At 36.6% G+C, this 20,082-nt stretch overlaps 1 protein-coding gene across 8 annotated transcripts in view; it reads right to left on the reverse strand.

Annotated features, from left to right (window-relative positions):
• Positions 1 to 1,831: 1,831 nt before the first annotated feature.
• The window catches only part of ZNF385D (zinc finger protein 385D), an 867,637-nt gene continuing 849,386 nt past the window's right edge, over positions 1,832 to 20,082 (reverse strand). For all 8 annotated transcript variants that reach the window (XM_073900820.1, XM_073900841.1, XM_073900825.1 and 5 more), the window contains 4 exons: positions 15,142 to 15,372; positions 7,887 to 8,065; positions 6,756 to 6,857; positions 1,832 to 4,872 (listed from right to left, as the gene is read on the reverse strand). In XM_073900820.1, the coding sequence (XP_073756921.1) occupies positions 4,639 to 4,872; positions 6,756 to 6,857; positions 7,887 to 8,065; positions 15,142 to 15,372 (746 nt within the window). In that variant the 3' untranslated portion in view covers positions 1,832 to 4,638. The remainder of the gene's footprint in view (positions 4,873 to 6,755; positions 6,858 to 7,886; positions 8,066 to 15,141; positions 15,373 to 20,082) is intronic.

Genomic DNA, 20,082 nt, shown 5'->3' on the forward strand with positions numbered 1-20,082 from the left:
CTTGCCTTATAAATGATCCATTTCACTTCCTGGTAGTAGCCTCTGTCATTATTAAAGTGTGCTATAGAAAGAGCAGAAGAGGTGCTCTAGAAATAAATCTACCTTTTTAGTGAAAACCTACAGAAATCAATATGTAAAACATTCACTGTCAGGACACAGTTCAAATAATTCTTGCTGTAACAATGATGAGAGCATCACTGATATCCTTTGTGGACGAAGTGGTCTTAATAAAGTATCCATTAGCTAAAACACAGGCAAACCCAGGATAGAATTAGTGATGGCGAGACCCTTTCTGCTGAAGAGAGAAAGCACAACAAAAGGAATAAGGATGAGGCATTTAAAGCTCCCTTCCACACTCCCACTGACAACTTTTTATTGCTTTTATTGGGTTTGTTTCGTTCAAAATTTATGGTGTTCTAGATTGAGAAAAGAGATGCAGTGCATCCTTTATGACTTTGTGAGAAGTCCAGTGTGAATTAGCAACTCCTCTGATAATTGTTGAAGTCTACATTCTGATTGATTAGATGAGTGACCTACAGTGTGGTGTACACTCAGGATGGAGAGGAATATAGAACACCTTTCTGGACATATGAAAATATTTGAGTAGCTCTGTGGTTCACTACAAGAAAGCAATTTTATTTTTGAAAGGATGAGAGAAGTGGTCTTTTAATGCAGAAATAGTAAACCAGCTCAGCCATACTACTGATGAAGAAATTGAGGACAAAGCATGAGTCTACTAATTATTACCCTGCAGGTCAGAGATAAAGTCTACAATAAAATTTGACTTCCTTCAGCTCGTTTTCCCCACCATTTTATGATGCTCTCCCATATACAAACAGTTATTAATATAATGTCATCCATGCTAATGTCCTGAAAGGTAGTTCTCTACATTAATTCATATTTGAAGGAAGAGGACTTTAGACCACTCGAATCATTTAGCTTTGTGATCCGATTTCTTCAGGAAAGTTGAACATTACATGGGTATGAGGACAAAGTATTAATTTAAAATTTAATTGTAAGTGAAATTTAATGCCATGTGTGCTATGTATTGTCCTGTGCCTTAGAAACTTACATGGCCACATCCACAATAAATTTGAATAATCTTATTTTTAAAAAATTTGTTGTCTTTTAATTTTTTTATAATTTCCTCTTCTTTTAATTTGCAAGTGAGTATGAACACTCTTTGTTAAATCGTTCTTTGGCAGGAAAATATGTAGCACCTTTCAAAAAAACCAAATTATAGCTCTGATGATAATGGCAGTGAATTATTGCGATAGATGAAGGGAAGCCTAAAAGCACCTAAGGATTGTAATCTTTACAGATGTGGCAGGGATGGTATAAACTGCCAAAAGCCAACTGTGTTTGCTTATGTGAATAGAACAACCACTCTTCAAAGATTAGGAACAGTGAGAGGAGCAATTTGTCATGAGTAATCACCTGTTTTCTCAAAAGAGAAATACAGTACCTCCCCAACGACTGTTTCCCATTTGTCTGGTTGATCTGGAGGAGGTGCAGCATTGCTTTTTCCAGAGGCATTTGGTTCCTGCCATGCATTTATATTTGTTTCAAATGAAATCAGAGATATTTTCTCTATCACTTCCTTGCCATGGGTGTGATGCATGGGAAGGGATATATAACCATAAAGTCGGACCACCCTTGGGGATTTTCAGAGCACCAATGCTGACCAATCGGACTTATTGATCTTTATTCATGAAAAAAGTTCCCTAAGGAAAAGGATATAGCTTTATAGCAGTCTGAACTCTAATAGATGTTGATCTGGTGTTGATAAATAATGTGGAATGGAGGGAAGCAATTCACAGAAAAGCCACTGTAAGTTCTATAGTTAGGCTTCATCCTTTATTAGGTAGTGAGTAAAAGACAACTGATGGTTACAACTCCAATTTAAGAGACCATTTAAACAAAAATGGTTCCATAGCGAAGTGAGGCAGAAGGGATTTAGGTATTTCTGAGTTTTCTCATATGGCTGATGGAGAAGATATGGCTGATTTGTTTGTTCCCAGCAAATCATTAAAGTTAGTAACACCTTGTGATCCAGGACTCTTTGCATCCCACAGGCCCTGACTTCTAGTGGACTGGCGAATTCACTTGGGTGAAAATGGGGAAGAACAGCAAAAGCACATAATAGTGAGACTGCATCAATTAACATGAAGTTCTCCAACAGAAAGAGGTTTTATCAGGTGTAAAGGTTGTTGGATAAGGATTCAGGCTAACTTATAGTGAAAGATCAAAATATTTGACAAGGCAGGAAAAAGGCAACTAAAGTTCAAATCCGTTAGAAGCTGGTCACACGGGATATAGACAGAGCCCCAAACTCATGAGCAACTTTCCATCTGGCTGAACCGGTAGGGTCTGTGAGTGAAAAAAAGGAAACACTTGCTAAGACCAGAGAGTAGAGGTGTTGGTAAATGTGAAATTACCAGGTATTCTCAAAAAAAATTTTTAATACTAACCAACATGTTTAACCAGAGATGTGTGGTTTGAAATTCTTTTTACCAAAGACTAATGAAATACTTTTTTCTTATCTGCCTGCCTTCTTCCTTTTTTTTCCTTCCTTCTTCTTATTTTGTGGTTTGTTTAACAAAAATTAAGTAAAGCCAACTGCTTTAAAGATATGTTTATATGACAAATGTCTATATAGCTAGATGGTGGAGAAGAACTCCAAAGACCATGTTCAATGTTGAGCACCAAGCACGCTATGGGTGTTTATTAAATATAAAATGACAAATGCTAAATACCTATCTCTCAAATGGTTTCATCTTGAATCTTTTTACCTCTCAAAAAGGTTACTACAGTCTAGTTAAGAGCAGTTTCAGGAAGGCCGTACCCAGCCCTTCCCTATAGATTTAAATAGTCTTTACAAAACCTTTTCAAAAATATTTTTTTTCTCTAAATCTAAATCATGTAGGGTTGATTTGTACATGTTTTATCATTGTTCTAAGTTTGAGTCTCCTTGTTCTTATTAATGCAACAGACTGGCTGCATCGAATCCCATCATAGTGATAGGTATACGTTAGCTTTCTATGGGAAAAAGCAAATAGCCTTTATCACAAATTAAAGGCACAGCTATTTTTATGCCATTTGTTACCAACTTAATGATAACATGTAACATGGGATGGTTATATAATTATTTTATATAGATTTTCTTTTTATAAGTTATTCTCTTAATCTTTCTAACATATATACAATATACATATATTTATATATACCCCTGATAAATCTTGTTTTAAAGGTAAAACATCAACTCCTTTCAGCCTTCTGGTGAATATCAAAGGCTGCCAGTATTTCATAACTCCACTAGAGAAATGATGGTTAAGTGCATCTTACCAGAATTTTTTCAACACTATATCCTTGGTCTGCAATCACCTCAGGTTCATTTTTCTTGTTTTACTAACATGTAAATATATATTAATTGTTTATATCATGTCAGTAGGAAATCTAAAACAACAAGAGAAAGCCCACAACAATAGCTAACATCTATCATCATGTTCAAAGCAGGAACCTTTGCCTAAGAGACAACCTTACTGGGAGGATATAAAGGGGATGTTGCAGAGATGCAATATTCTCTAGTATTGTGTGTGTGTGCTTGGGTGTGTACTAACATGATCTTTACTTTGCATTATCATCTTAGGTAATGATCACTCCTTATCCATGAAACAGAACAGGTGTACTGATTGTTTCTAAAAAACCCATGATGCATGGCTTTACCTGTTTTCGGATATAGTTTCAGTACAAAGCCTTGTCTCTTTCCAGCAATACCGCTTCAGGGTGGGGAAATAGTGCTTTGTAAGAAATTACTTTTATTATTATTATCTCCCCCACCTCTATGCTGAGCCCTGCACGCTTGTCCTCAATCTCAAGTCATCTACAAGCTGGATAGGAGGGGCAGAATGTGGACCAGGAAGACCTCGACAAAACCCTCTGGCATTTCCGTATTGTTTGACTGCTTACTGGCATGAAATAGTTGTTCATTCTACCTTTTGCAATTCTTTAAAACCTAGTGGCGTAGATTGAGACACAGCACTATTGTTTTACAAGACATCTACTGTATCTACTTTTGTTGGGATAAATACCCAGTAATTGCTGTCATAGCAAGAGGACCAGCACGGGTACTACTATTCACAGTGTTGCTTTTGTTGTTGTCTTTTTTTTTTCTTTTTGTTTTTTTCTTTTTTCATATTATCTTAATCTACAGCGTAAATTATTATATATACACATTGGAACCAGTTAATGCCCTTACAATGTATAGTTGTTTCATAAAGCGGGAAAGACAATGCAGAGGGAAACAGGTGCCCAAAAGCACAGTCACAAAGGCTTCAGAAGTTCTAGATACCACTACAAGTCAATGCTGGAGATCACTTCTAAAACAATCAGTGTTCAAGAGGAATGCTTTAATTTGGAGAAAATACCACCCCCTCCCTTCCCACCCCTAGACCGCCCTCCTTTTTTTTTTTTTTTTAAATAATCTTTTCAATTCACTATCAAAAGTCCTGGCTCTTCAGATAGACTTTAAACTATAAATAAACACTGCATAGTTCTCTTTTGTTTTTTTTGTTTTTGTTTTGTTTTGTTTTTTGTTTTTTGAAAAATTATTGCAGTACAAGTACTCCCATTTGGAACTCAGTAAGGAGCAAACAGCACAGGAGTGTGGGCGGTCCGAATAGGTCCCGGAGCTGGCCTCAGGAGTGCGGGCGGGAGCGCCGAGGTCTGGAACAGTGTGGCCGCTGGAGCAGTTCGGAGACTGAAGGGGGAGTTCACAGCTACGGCCGCAGCGGCGGCCGCAGCCGCCAGTGGGTTTGGTAGAATGCGTGGAGCCAATGGCTTTGAAGGTTCTTTTGAAAATACTAATTTTACCTGCAAGGAGAGAGAAAAAAAAAGGGGGCAGAGGACAGGAGTTGGGGCATCTACCCTTAGAACCCAAAATGAAGGGCAGCTTTAAAATGTAGCAGAAAACAACTACCAAGATAAAAATCACACAATAAAAATAACAGAAGTGTCACTAAAAGTAATGAAAAGTGTAGAACATCTTTCCTTTGAAAGAGCTGGAAGATCACTTGAAGATGACCAACTTAGGATGTTGAGAAGTCCTCTAGAAAAATACTCAGCAACCTTATTTTATTTTTCTTCATAAATATACCTCCTGAGGAAAGTATTCATGTTGAGGAAAAAAAGTATGGAATCTTTACACACACACACACACATTAACTGTCATGGAATAGATACTTTAAAAGAGAGATTTATTAATGCTGTCAACTACTATTAGGCTATCCAAGTGTGTAAACTGGGGAGCACAGCAAGGTGCGAGGTATTAACGAAGAGAAATAAAGATAACAAAATTCCACTTTCAAGGAAGACACTTACCTCCCCCCCAGATCTGCCACGTTCTGCTTCCTCTTTGTGCAAATGGTAATAACATTCTCTTAACACTACTCTACAAAACCAGTTCATTCTTTGGCTGGTAGCGTTAGTAAGATGGCTGTTCTCACAGAAAGAATGTCTCCCATTTATGGAAACAGTAACATAGAGCTAGGAAGGAGGTTTTGGATGGTAACATTAACACAATTTGACTTCCCTGTTTATTTAAGAACCATTCACTTGATTGTTGAAAGCTGCATCTATGCTGGTCAGAAATAGCACTCAAAGTTAGGACCAGTGGTGCTGAAACATCAGCTCTGTGCAGAATTCACAGCCTTTCAATGAAGCTAAAATTGCTTCTGTACAAAAGAGTAAAGTGACTTCATTTGCATAAAAATGGATGATGCTACTAAATTAATTGGGTCAACTCCTACTGAGGTCTCATAAGAGATGATTGAAGTTTTCCTTTATCTATATTTTCATGTGCCAGCAACACACAATAGCACCAATTATTAATAAGATCTATTTGGAAGAAAACAGATTTCAAAATGCACAATTCAGCACATACTATAGATCAGTTGTTCTTAACTTTTCACTGAGGCGTGGGTCTCCCTGATAAAAGCTATGGTCAATTCAACCAGGAAAACAAAAACAAAAGCGAAACACACACACACACACACAAACAACGAAAAACTCCACATGGTCATAAATATTAGCTTGAGATCATCAAGTTTCACAGATTTCCCCTAAATTCCTAAAAAAAAAAAAAATTCCAGGTCAGGACACTAATACTAGTGTGTTCACTATTCTAAAAGGTATATTTGGGGTAATGGGAAGAGGGCATCTCCCGGGAAGAATTTCCCCAGGCCTTAGATACTATTCTTGGTGTAATAATTAAATAAAATCAGCCATGCCCTTGAGACTGTGCTATTCGAAATCCAAAACTGTTGAGGGTATCAACAACATCGGTGCTTTGCCCCTTGAAGATATTAAAAAGGAGATGTGAGAACTTGCTTTTCACTGCCCTTTCCTAAAATTATCCACTAACATCAAGACCAGATTTCATGTGATTACTTTCCTGACTCAAGAGTTTGGCTTTACTCCCGTCCCCAGGCTCTGTCATTAACCAGAGCCCAACTCCAAAAGGTACAGTTATCGGACAGTGGCTAAACGTGGCAAACCACCCAAACAACTCATGGAACTAATAATTCTGTTGTTGGAGTAGGGGTTGGACTTTCCAATCAATTGTTTGTCATGACTTAGGTTCTTTCCATGTATTTCACTCAGTAATTAACAACAACAACAACAACAACAAAGTCAAGTTCCGCAGACAACGGGACATTCAAGATCACTGTTGTTTGGGAATCAACGATGACACTCACCCCCAGTGGATGTGCTGCCTTCTGTAGTTTGTTGTAAGGACTGTATTTAGGTTTCGGGGGCTTCCCAGCAGCTCTGTCTTTGTGCCTTCTACTGCTAATGTGCTATTAAAAGCAATTAAAAATGACAGCTTTAAAAAAAAAATCCCCAAAACCCCCTCATAAATATTGTTTTAACCTGAGGAAGGATATTAATTATTTTATACAAGTTGCAGAAAGATGAAAACAAAAGAGCATGCACTTTTGTCCTTGGATTCTGATGGCTTGAGGATATATCTTTTTATGCTACTCATTTTAGTATATTTTTAACAAAAAGAAGGCTCTTCTTTTCTCCAGCCTTTCTCTTCATCGCTGCACAGATCTCCTTTTTAAAAATGTACAAAGGAAAGGAATGTCTAAAGGAATTTTATGTGCAAATAAACAAAGATGCCCAGGCAGGCATGAATTTATTTCCATACTAATATTTATCCTCACATTTGTACAGCCAAATGTCAACCCCTAAAATTCTAAAGATAAATAACAAAGGTGCATAAAATGACTACGATATTGCACATATGCATATAAAACACAACACAGTATGGGGGTTGGGCCTTCAATTGGCAACGTCTAACTAATCTCTTTGGAAGACTAGTCACAGTAAAAGTGAATGCAATAGGATTAGTCATCCCTTTAGCAGGTGGCTGCAGGATAGAGAAATACAGTACAACACCATGTAATAAAGTACATAAAATAAAAGAATAGAACAGTATAAAATTAGTTGTAACATGTAAATATCTAAACAAGTAAAAATGGAACGTTGCAATTTGACCTTTAAAGAAAATCAACACTTTTGAGTGGGAAACCTGGTAGAGAAAAAACCTAATACCCCTTTTCCTCCCACTCTTCAGAAATAAGAATAGTACAAATTCACTTCAGACATTTTCTGAAAGGACTTAGAAAATATTACATTTTACTATTTCCTTGGCAACTAAAATAGGCATAAATAAGGGGAGCGAGTAGAAGATTAAGTGGATGGATGGGTGGATGGGTGGGAGAAAAAAACAGGAGAGAAAGGGAACAAAGGAAGCACACACATTCTGCTCATCAGGATGTCCCCTATCTGTTGTTTTCATTTCTAGAATATGTGCTGTCTACCTGTTTAAGTTGTGTTTCCGAGTTGACGTGCACATCACAGATTTCACAGTGAAACGTTTTGTTTTGCAGACCTGTGTTTCCCTTATTAACTGGTCCTTTGCCTTTCACACCTGCCCTAGGAAAGGCTTTGATAGTCCCACTTCCATTCCGGGCTTCTAGCATGGTTTTGTGCTTAGTACCTGCCAGGAGGATTTAGAAAAAAAAGAAAGAAAGAAAATCTTAGATAGTATATGCCTTTAAGAAATGATACAGTAACAAAATGAGATGTCTAGTTTTAGAGCAGTTCTTCCAGGGATTATGACTGAAATATGCTTAACTTAGAAGACAAGGTGCTCTGACCACTTTACATAACATTACTTAACTACTCATGTTTTTACAATGTCCCACATAACAAACCGGCACCATTAGTAGAACACCTACACTCCAGAGTCCCGAGATGAAATTAAATGGGTGTGACTTCGTTTCATTTCCTCTTGATGCTAATAAGACATAAATGATAGCAGATGAGGAAGAGTGATTTAGTTGCTAAAGGTATAGTTGGAGGTGATGTGTAACAAATGTAATCAGTTTAAACATGGTGTGTTTACAGAAGTGGCACTAATTAAAGACCCACTTTCTAAACAGAATACAAACAAGCTTTCTTGGCTATGTCTTTTAGGTTCAAAAAGGAAGAGCAAGAATATAAAGATCTTGATGCCTGGAAAAAAAAAAAAAAGCCCTATTAGGATAGTAAAGGTCACACTGATTGGTCATGTCATTTCAAATAAAAAAAACAAATGACCAAGAAGATGAGCAGTGAAAGGCCAAGCAGAGACACTATACACAAATACTTCTTTTTAATAAGCCAGTAACATCTCTGGACTCTCACTCAAAACCTAGTGTAACTCCAGTTATTAACACTTGTTTTTTTTTAAATTTTTTTTAACTACTAGAGTTCATGAATGGGAGTTTTCTCTTAAAGTTTTGTTCACAATTTTTTTTCTTAGCATTGATAACTATTCTTTATTTTTCTCACTTCGCCATATGGTTTTGCTATGAACTTTTCTCTTGTCATCATTTATGTACTTTCTGCCATTCCAGTTGCTTAAATCCTTTTTAGTAGTTTCTCTTTCCTACTTGCATTTATTAGATTGTTATCAGCGCTGGAAGCATAAAAAATGAGATTCTCAACTTCGGATTCCTGGACCGGCCTCCCAGAATCATTGACTATGAATGAGGAAAACACATTGAGGGGCACACTAGGTCAGTGCCAATCACCATCGCCTTAAACAAGAGGTGATGAATACACGGAACAGGTTTACTGGCACGTCTCTTTCAGAATGATTGCAACTTTACTGAATCCAATATTAAAAAATGTATATTCCTACAACATAGACTCTCCACTTTGAAGGTCATATTCTTATGCACAGCTATGAAAATGCTCATATCCCAACATATTAAGGAAAGAGAAAAAGGTCAACACCTTGTAAGTAGACTGGAGGACTTGAAATGTGGAGCCTTAGCTAACTGCTCTGTGGTGCTGGTGGGGAGGCCTCCCTGCAGTCTGCTTTTTTCTTGCAGTTTGCAAGCCCACCCACCTTGCAAAATAGACACAAACACTTTTTAACCTGCAGATGGTGTAAGCCAGTGTAGGGCAAAACAATTCTCTAGGGAGCAAGATCTATTTATGTGTGTGTGTGTGTATATATATATATACACACACACACACACATACACTTTGTGTGTATATATATATATATATATATATATATATATATATACACATACATACACTTTATATATATATATATACATATATATATACATATACACTTTGTGTCACTGTGTACGTGTGTGTGCATGCCGCGTGTATGTGTCCAGATGGTTGTCCAACCTTCTTTATCCCAACAGGTGATTTTATCAAAATATTTCTTTTCCATGCAACTTCTTCAGTCAAACTGAGAATTTCTGGGCTGGTTTGGCTTATCAATGCTTAAGAAGTAGTCATTAGGAGAATGACACTTATTCTGACTTTCTGGAGGGACTCTTGATCCACCCTGGTTAATATCTTTTGTAATTGAGAAGCTTACCGTTACCCTAGAAGATGCCAAATAGGAGTGGCAGATAATCTTTGGACCTTAATAATAATAAGGCCATGAACACTGACCACAGCTGACTTGCTTAAATGAATTTTTCACTTGAAATGTGAAACAGATGTCTGGATGAAACAAGTTTTACCTAATTCTCTTCCTGAACACAGAAACATGGATTAGACCTGGGCTTCTTGAAGGTAACTCCTGGGTTTTGCTCATACTGTATTCTCAGCGCCTGACACACAGTAGATACAGCTCAAGTATTAGATATTAATAAAGAGCAATGAACAGATATTTGTAAAGAGCATTGTGAGCTCAGACTCAGGAGTGGTAGGAGTCAGAGATTGCCTCCATTAGCTGTGTACATTTCTTTGTGCCTCAGTGTCCTCAGTTTTTCATGAAAAATGAAATTATCTGCTCTACTGAAGTGTTGCATTAAATGCATTTATTGTTTTAAGGATTACTTTTGGCACTTCCATGTGCTCTCAATAAATTTTAGTCAATTCTCTTTTTCTTAACAGTGCTGATCTTGTTTAAGCAAAAATTTGGAAATCTCTAAATACTTTAGAAGTTAGTAAAATCTATCCTTTGATAACTGCCTTTTCTGTATATTAAAACTTAGTGAGGGATAGAATAAGCTCTGTCTAGGGATAGAAAGCTTGAATGAGCCTAGTGAAAATGATCAAATGTTACCACTTCAAGTTATTGCCAGAAAAATTTACCCAAATTTGTTATAAGCATTAACTATAAAACATTTCAAAGGTTTTTTTTTTTAATTATATAGAGAAAACCATCAAAATCAGCTAAGCAAATTATTACTTAATAGAATGTTTTGGGGAGATTTCTTTGAAGAAAAAGACAAAACATTTTTTAGTATTATCTGTGTCTATAACATACAACTAAAAGGAGACTTACAGATCTTTTGAAAAGAATATGTCCTCTTAAGTTGTTTTAAACATTCTTAGACTGTTTTGTGAATCATGCTAGTAAGCTTAGAACTACTTCTCTCAAATTCTAAAAAAGAAAAAATGCAAAGCAGGAATGCTCATATTTAAATCCTGCATTCCAATGTTATGGAATATAAATCCACTAACCGCAACTTTAGTGAAAAATAAAAAGAGAAAGCAAATGAAATAACGCAACCAATCCCCAAATAAAGTTAGCAGCAACTGTGGTCATACTAATAATCATGACATAATAATTCAACCTTACAAGGTGCCATATGGCCTCTTAGCTCCATTAGAGAGAGACTGAGAGAGAGAGAGAGAGACAGCGAAGTCCAAAGAGGACAGTCGACTTGCCCAGGTTCACATAGAATTGTTATTTGCGGATCTGAGGTAAAAATCGTCTGATCACTTCTAGCCTGTTTCATTGTAACATAGAAGAAGAGGTGGTGTTTGATGGAAGCTATAGTCAAAATCAGTTTATGATTAAGAATATATTTTTTTAAGATTAAAAGAAAAACCATAAATGCACAAGTCTACATTCAGAGCTACAGGCCTTATTCCATGCATAGAAGGTGTTTCTGAAAGGGAAAAAAAAAAAAGAGAGAAATACATAGAACCACAATTTAGATGCAAAAGACACATCTCCCCACCCTATAGCCTGGTTGCCTCTGAACAAAATCAGCCTTCAAACCTGGTTCCCTGAAAAAAGGCCCAATCTTCACAGTGGCTTCCTACTATCTAGCTCTGAAAGAAAGCACTCTGCTAGTGATATTGGAGAGGTGGGGGTGAGTATGGGGGGAGTGGAGCACTCAGGCAGTGATTGTGGTCTGCTTTGGGTGCAGGTAACAGGGGGTCCATTACAGAGAATTAGAAAATAATTAAGTGGACTAAAACAGTTGTCTTTCCACTAGCATCATGAACTGGCAATGCTAACTAATGTCCGTGATAAAGGACTGCTTCCTAGAACACGATTTGTCTATATTCTGTTTTTACTATTGAGATTTTAGCATATATTAAATTAGCCCATTGTCTAACTTATTTTATACTAAACATCATATGCTACATGGAAATTAATTTGCAGACCTCTCCATTATACCGTGGGCCACAGACACACAGGAATTCAGCTATAGGCTCTTGTTTCATTAGCAAGTCCATAACAGTTTGAAATCATTCAAGCTCACAAAGGCTGCAGTTCGTGCATTTAACCGCTGCGGTACTCTGTATTTTTAATGTAAACAGTAGATCATAAATGATCAATGAGATGATAGCACCATGATTGTAAAGATGAAGGCACAGAATTTGAGCTAACTCAATTCTGTCATCCTATCTGACCACTGGACCTTTTTATGTTTAAAACAGTGAAACGCAGTGTGAGCCAGGGTCACGGCTTTGTTTGGCAAGTTCCAGTTGCCCACGTTGGTAACTGCCGAGTGATGCACACGGCACTGGCTGCTTCCCTTCTCTGTTCCCTCTTCCCACTTCCTTACCTGTGCCCCTGGCCTCCCCTAAAAGCCATTTGCTCTCAAATCCTGGTCCCAGAGTCTGCTTCTAATGGAACCCAAACTACAACACACCATACTAATCCTATGATGAATCCTACGATGAATCCTACAGCAGCTATTCTTTCCGTGATGGGCAAGTGAGCCTACAGAGATCCTCTCTCCTTTACACCCCCCTCCCCTGGGTTTCCCCATATGGGATCCTAAGGGAATGATGCAGGAACCAGTGCACAAGGGGCAATTGTTTGAATATGGGAACGACTGCATTCGCCTTCCACACGTTGCGGACGTCCCAGACACAACACGCCTCCCACTGGGGCTTCAGTTACAAAGAAGAGAGCTGAATCTGCAGATCAAAAATGGCACACAGAGGGGGTTAAAGAGAATTTACTTGTGTAGCTTCACTTCTTCCTTTGCCACCTCCAGTTCTGGCCCAATTGGCTAGTGCAAGTTCCGGGGAGGCCTAAAATAAGCACCGGGCCTGGACCCTGGAAAAAGATCTCTGATGCAGGAAGGGAAATGCAGGAATAAAGAAACCAAGCTTAGACAGAAGGGGGCTATAGTCCCCTGAGCAGGCTGAAGGTTTGGAGGGGACACCCCTATAAAACGATTCCTGTAAGGTTTCACTGCATTTGCCACCTTAAACTCCCAGATAAGATGGTTAGAATAGTACTCAGCTCTGCCTGCACAGTACTTTTGAGTTTTTTTGTTTTTGCTTCTTTTCTTTTCCCAAAGAAAAGCTTTGGGAAAGCTTTTCTTAGCTTTCCTATAGCTTCTAGGCCTGGATGTATAATAAATCAGAATCCCTGAATATAGGAAATACACACATATATATATATATATATATATATATATAAAAATATATAAATATGCCAATTACTTTCTACACAGATGGCTTTTTAAAAAATAGAGGATAAACACTTTTAAGATATTTTTCTTTTTCTTTATTACTTGTCTTTCTATTTTCCTTCTATATTTATTTCTTAAAATATTTAAAATTTATATATTTATATATTTAAAATTTATATATATATATATATATATATATATAAAGTGACATGGGTGAATATGCTTTTAAAGCTTTGTGGGCATTTCTGACACACAAAGCAGAGATGAGGATTGTAGAATTGGAATATGAAAAATGTTGACCTGATACAACATAATGAAATAAGTAATTATTCTTTGCTTCTTAATCCGATGTTTCTGACAAGAATTCAGGAAGGACATCTAAATTCTTGATAAATTAACTCCAGCCTCAAAGGTATGCTTTATCTGTCAAAGCTGATCCCTCCTCAAAATGAATGTGTTTCTCTCTCAGTCTGCAGAATGATCAAGAATTCTTGAGAAATAAATGGACTTTCAATGATGTTTTTGCTCTACAATTATCTGGCATCCCTGAATAATGTAATTGCATGAGTAAAACATGAGGCACGTCTGCACAGTATAGATTCTGACTTGGGGCCAGATCTTTTTCTGTATTTCTCAGCCTCTGAACTCATGAACTCCCAGATGGCACAACTAATGTTGCATGCGCGGGGCGGGTGCTGGGGGGGAGATATGTGCTGAAGGAATTGCTCTCCATCTGCAACTATTCCCTTAGAATACTGAAGTCAATACTTGAACATTACCGTGCAGCACAGTGATTGGCCAGTGACAGCCGACATAAAGCTGCAATATTAACCCAGGGTATGATTTACAAATGATTCTGTTCCTATTGTAATTGCTGACAGGGTCCTGGCAACGAACTAGGCCTTTTAAAGGAAATCTAATCTAGGGCCAAAGGGCTGGCTAAAATCTCAGGCAGGATATATATACAATTATTTATATCAATATATCGATATAATCTAGATTTTATTGATAGATAATATAGATATTGATATATAGATTTAGACTCTCTTTTTGTATCTACGTATCTAGATAGATAGGTATAGGTATATAATATCTATGTAATATCTTTCTATACATACAGATATACAGTAGATGGATAGAACTGAAATACATTGGGGAAGCATTTCATCCTGGCTTATCGGTATATTCTGTTAAGATATGTTCAAGTTTAGTGTTTAAGTTAGAAAGACCTAAGTTTAAATCATGGCTCAGCCACTTGGTTGGTCATGTGCCTTGCCTGAGCCTCAATCGAACAGCAAGAATAGTATCTTTAGGTTGTCACAAAGAATAAATGAAATATTACATGTAGAGAACATACCTCAGTGGTTGCCCATAATAAGCACTTTCCGTTTAATTGCCCAGGTGATATAGAATTAGCCCAATTGGCATCATTTTGCCATAAAAACCATAATGGAGAGGTTTTAGCTAAAAGCTCATGGAATTATGGAACCAGATTTTGCAACTATATCATTGAAAAAACTTCAAAAAACTTCATTTAGAAGCCAGTGTGTGGGAGTACATAGCAGTTTTGAAATCAAATAAATGCAAAGCTTATACTTTAGAATTATATTTTACTTTATCTCCTAATGTTTAATAACATCTGTGCACGCACACACACAGACACACATCCATAAACACAAACACAAGCACATCAAGGTGCAGGAGCCCTGCAAGGTCTCGTGTAAATGACACTTCGCATGTCATTTTTATTTTTTAATGGTTAATGACTTCCATGTAATAATTGCCAGTTTTCCACCACCCCTTTGTCCCCTGCTGCAAAAGATACAATCCATTCAGAGGAAGATAATTGCAGAGCTGTTGAGACAGAAAAGAAATCACTGCATCTCACCACTGTTGTGCGCCTCCAGCTGCGAGGCGGAGTTGACAGCAACCTTGCATAGCGAACAGTAAAGAAGCCGTTTTGCCTTTTCTTCCTCAGTCTCCGTGGAAGGACATGAGCTATTGCCAGTGGCTGTCGTGGGGCTTTTTTCCACTTTGGAGGTGATCTCAGTTGTCATAACACTGCTTTTGCGAATTTCCACAGTGGTCGTTGATATTGCTGGTGTCCCTGTGGTACTGTCTGCATTCAAAATAGCACAGGGAAAAAGAGAAAAATACTGGTATTACCTTTCCCTACTTGGAAATGTATCACTAATATTACATTCTGCTAATAATGATAAGATAGCCAGCAATTACTGCTTGTCGACGAGTCAATCATCTCATGAAGAAATTTGCATAGATGGCCACATGTAGTTGCCTATATTGATATAAACCATGCAGATGATTCTGAAAAATACACCCAAATACACTCACATTTTTTTTCTGCGGGGCAAATAAACATACCAACAGATTTTTCTTGTTAACATGTGGCCTTAGTAAAATAGTCTTTACAATGCATTGTACATTGTATGCATCTATTTCTACACAGATGGCTTTAAAAAATAGAGGATAAACACTTTTAAGATATTTTTATTTATTACTTGTCTTTCTATTTTACCTCTACATTTATTTCTTTAATTAAAATATAAGTACTGATCCTTTTCTATAGACTTGTGCAAAAAAAAAAAAAAGAAAGAAAGAAAGAAAGAAAAAAAAATGGAACCCTGATGACATACTGGTTTGTTCAGGATCAACAATTTAGAAAATCATTGTCCTATTTACAAAGAGTTGTATATTCAATGCCAGGTACAAAAACTCTGGCCTGGCATATTTATTAAATGTATGCTCTGTACCAGGCTGTGTTCAGAGAGTTTGTTACACAGTATTCAAACATCAGTGGTCACTCTACAAGAAACTCACAGTCTGGTCACACCATGTTAAGGTCACATCATCGTTTTAAGAGTCTGATGACCATGAAAGTGTTGATGTACTGGAACCCTACAACCCTTCTGGCTCTGAAGTCTGATTCTAAATCTGGAGAGGTCAACTTCTAAAGCAAAAGTCCTTTATCCTGACTTCACTTGGGTATACACAGCTCCCATTCCAAAGATGACAATTACCAATTACCATTAGCAATGTTTGCCATATCCAATAACAAACTGCAAGGGAGCTCTAATGCTCCTATCCTTTCTACTTTTCTACTACTTACTCGGCCTCCCAGCTGGCTGGTTCTTAACCTCCTATTCAAAATATTCCCAGGCTGTCTCTCTAGCCACGCCTGCTCCTGGAACTGTTTTTCATTCCAGATGCTGCCATGGTCATTAAAGCCACACTGAAAAGTTCATAATAAGTGAATTAGGCAGTGGTTATAAGGGACAGTGGTCTGCCTGCAATGAAGTGTTGTCCTCATAAATGCTTACTTCTTATTAGATTACATTATCAAGAGTTGATTGCAGTTACAGGATGCCCTTTAACTTGGACATCTCCTTTGATCCAGATATAGACGTGGGAGTTTAGATGAGATTGGTTATGGCTTCGTTCCCAAATATGGCATCAGAAACACTAGTCAATAAGAAGAGAAATGGGCTCTTGTTGAGGGCTGTTGTATAAAACGATTTATCTGGATCTTACCTCCTTTGCCTGACGCTTCATACATGTTTAATCACTTATTTAACTGCTAAGATCCTCGAGTAAGCCTACTTTAGTGTTTTGAAGAATATCCTTCAAACATGTAAAAAGAGTCATACTGCTTATCAGTTTTTCATGACTAGAGAAAAATAAATAAAATTACTCTAATGCCAAGTTCTGCCACCAGAATACATTTATTCCCTTGAACATTGACAGGTTCATTTCCTGTTTAATTTTTACTTATCTCTTGAAGTGCCAATGTTAAAATACCAGGTAATAGCTAGAAAATATTTCTGAGAACCTAGATATGGCATCATAGACTGTAAGATAGTCTAGTAGCTATTCATTGCTCCCAACAAACCAGAAATGATTGAAAGCATATGCATATGTGTCTATGAATAAATAACAAATGCCCAGTTAATTTGCTAAGTGTTTTATATACATAATTTCATTTAACCTTCACACAAACTTGTACAAGTGAGGAAATTCCAAAAATTAAGGACATTTCCCAAAGTCACAGAAATAGAATACAGTGAGTCAGGGCAAAGTGTTTTATAGATTGAAAAAATCAGGGATTTAAAATAAAAAGGTTGTGGATGATATTCTTGGCCATGACTGTGACACATGGTAAGGTCACAAAGTAAGGTGACAAACAGCAGTAGGCTAAAACTACTAAATTGGTCTTACAATCAGCTCCTTGTGGCGTGACAACCGTAAATATAGGTATATTTAAACTTTGTGTGGCTACATGCTGGAGCCAGTGTGATACTCTGGCTATTTATTTCATTTAAATCCAAGTAAGGATATCCCAAGTAAAACCCTACTTCTAACAACTTTTCCTCTGGATTGACTATGTTTATCTTATGTCTTGATCTGAAAACTGTGCATAGCATAGATCATAGTAACCCTAAACCAACTTCCCTATTTATAGTGAAATTCATAAGAAAAATATAGAATAAACAAAACCATGGATCTTGTAATCCCTGTGACAGCTACATTAGTATTTTTTCTAACCTCAGAGGATAATGTACATTTAGACCAAGGATGCCAGAAGATTACAAACAGCCAGATACTCTATGCCTAGGGCTTAGTGAAGTATTAACATTTCTTAAGGCAAGTTCTTTGCATGAGACAGGTTTAGGGGAATTAGTATCAAAATGCTTAACTTCTGGCCCTTCTGCTTTGGTGCTTTAGACCTCATAGCTGAGCACAAATCTGTTATTTTCACAATTTTGCAGTTAATTTGAGAGAAATACAAACAGTTATATTTTTCACTTTAACTTTAATATATAAATCTTGTATCCATAGGTAGGATTACTATTAATTTATAACAATGGATTTTTCAGTTACTTTTCATTTATCAGTGGTGAGGAAACTTTTTCATGGAAAAAATAAGGCAAGTATATTTTAAGATTATGCTGTATTTAAAGAGAATCAACTATGTTATACATTGCCTAGAAAATTACATCTAGCCAAGAGATTTTCCTTAATACCATACATTAAGTTACCAATTATACATAATTCTTATCCAACCATAAAAATAGAATCTTCAATGGGTGTTCACATTAATAGCATATATCTTTGATAAGATGTGAGACGAATTACCTCTATATTTCCTCCCCCAAACTCACAACCCCTGTCTGACCATGGGAAAAGCATTCAATAAACCTAAATTTAAAGACATTTTATGAAATTCCTGACCAATAGTCCCCAACACTGTTAAGGTCATCAAAACGAGGAATGTCTGAGAAACTGTCAAATCTAGATGAGTCTAAGGGGACATGATGTGATGACTATATATAATGTGGTAGCCAGGTTGGGATTTTGGAGCAAAAAAAAAAAAAAGGACATTAGGTAAAAACTTAGGAAATTGGAATAAAACATGGACTTTAGTTAATAATAATGTATCACTATTGGTTCATTAGTTTCGACAAATGCACTATGACCCCGTAAGATGTTAACAGTAAGGGCAAACTGGATGCAGGTTATACAGGTACCCTCTGTAATATTCTTGCACCTTTTCTGTAAATCTAAAACTATTCTAAAATGAAAAGTTCATTAAATTTAAGAAAAACAGAACTATAACCAGTCAACAAATAGTGCATCATTGACAGTTACCTGGTAGAATCATGATCAAAAGAGATCTTAGTGGTTTCATGATATAGCTTTCTTAGTTTTCAGACTAATTTTTTCGGTAAATTTCTCAAGGTCACATAATGCTCTAGGGAAGAAACTGGGACTTGACAATGCATCTCCTAACTCTAAATTAAGTGCTTATTATCCTGTGTTGCAATGACTCACGTATTCAAACTTGATTCCATCAACATTTATTAAGCAGCTCTTTTGTGCAAGGTTCTATATATACTAAACCACTGAGGATGAGAAGGCTGATAAATATCCATCATGGTTTATGAAGACATCTCATGATGACTTGAAATGATAATAATAAAGTTAAATCTTTTATCAGTTTTATGCATTGCTATATGCTTGTACTTATACTTGGCATGAGAAAGATACTCAAATATTTATTAAAAGAAAACAGTAAACGAATGAATGAATAACAATTACAGCTAATGATTACTGAATCACTTTTAAAGCATTTAAAAAGTGTGAATTCATTATTCAATTCTCATAGAAACCTAAGAGGGGCATACCATTTTTATCCCCATCTTGAGAAGAAATTGAGGTATGGAGAGATTTGGGAACTTGCCCAAAGCCAGAGTGGCCAGGTGGAGCACAAGGATTTGAACTTAGTCTGGCTCAGAAGCATATGCTCTTCATTTATTTTTTATTGCTAAAATTTTGATTTCTTTTTCATAAAAGAACTGACTACATTCTCTTCAGCTAATTCATTTTTTTTCTCTTCAGCTAATTCAAATTGGTCATGATTTATTATGCACATTTGAAGATAGCATCTTAAAAATTTGACTTTAAAAGAAACTAAACATAGCCTGAGCTAGAATCAATCATGTATGTCCAATCATCCATTTATGTTGAAGTATTAAGTTACTGGAATCCTTTTGGGAGGAGGAGAGAAAAGAAAAATCAACAGCTCTCAAATAACCTCTTGTGCAAAATGGTAAAAGTAAACTACATGTCTTACTTTTTCTTCTTTTTTCTTTTCTTTTGTTCATTCTTTCTTTCTTTCTGTCTCTCTCCCTCCCTTCCTCCTTCTTTCTTTCTTTTCCCTCCCTCCCTCTCTCTCCTTTCTTTCTTTCTTTTTCCTTTCCCTTCTCTTTTTTCCTTTCCTTTCCTTTCCTTTCCTTTCCTTTCCTTTCCTTTC

The sequence above is a fragment of the Callorhinus ursinus genome, unplaced genomic scaffold (assembly GCF_003265705.2).
Source record: "Callorhinus ursinus isolate GAN/ISIS: 27379988/994484 unplaced genomic scaffold, GSC_fseal_2.0 scaffold1, whole genome shotgun sequence".
Lineage (NCBI taxonomy): Eukaryota > Metazoa > Chordata > Mammalia > Carnivora > Otariidae > Callorhinus > Callorhinus ursinus.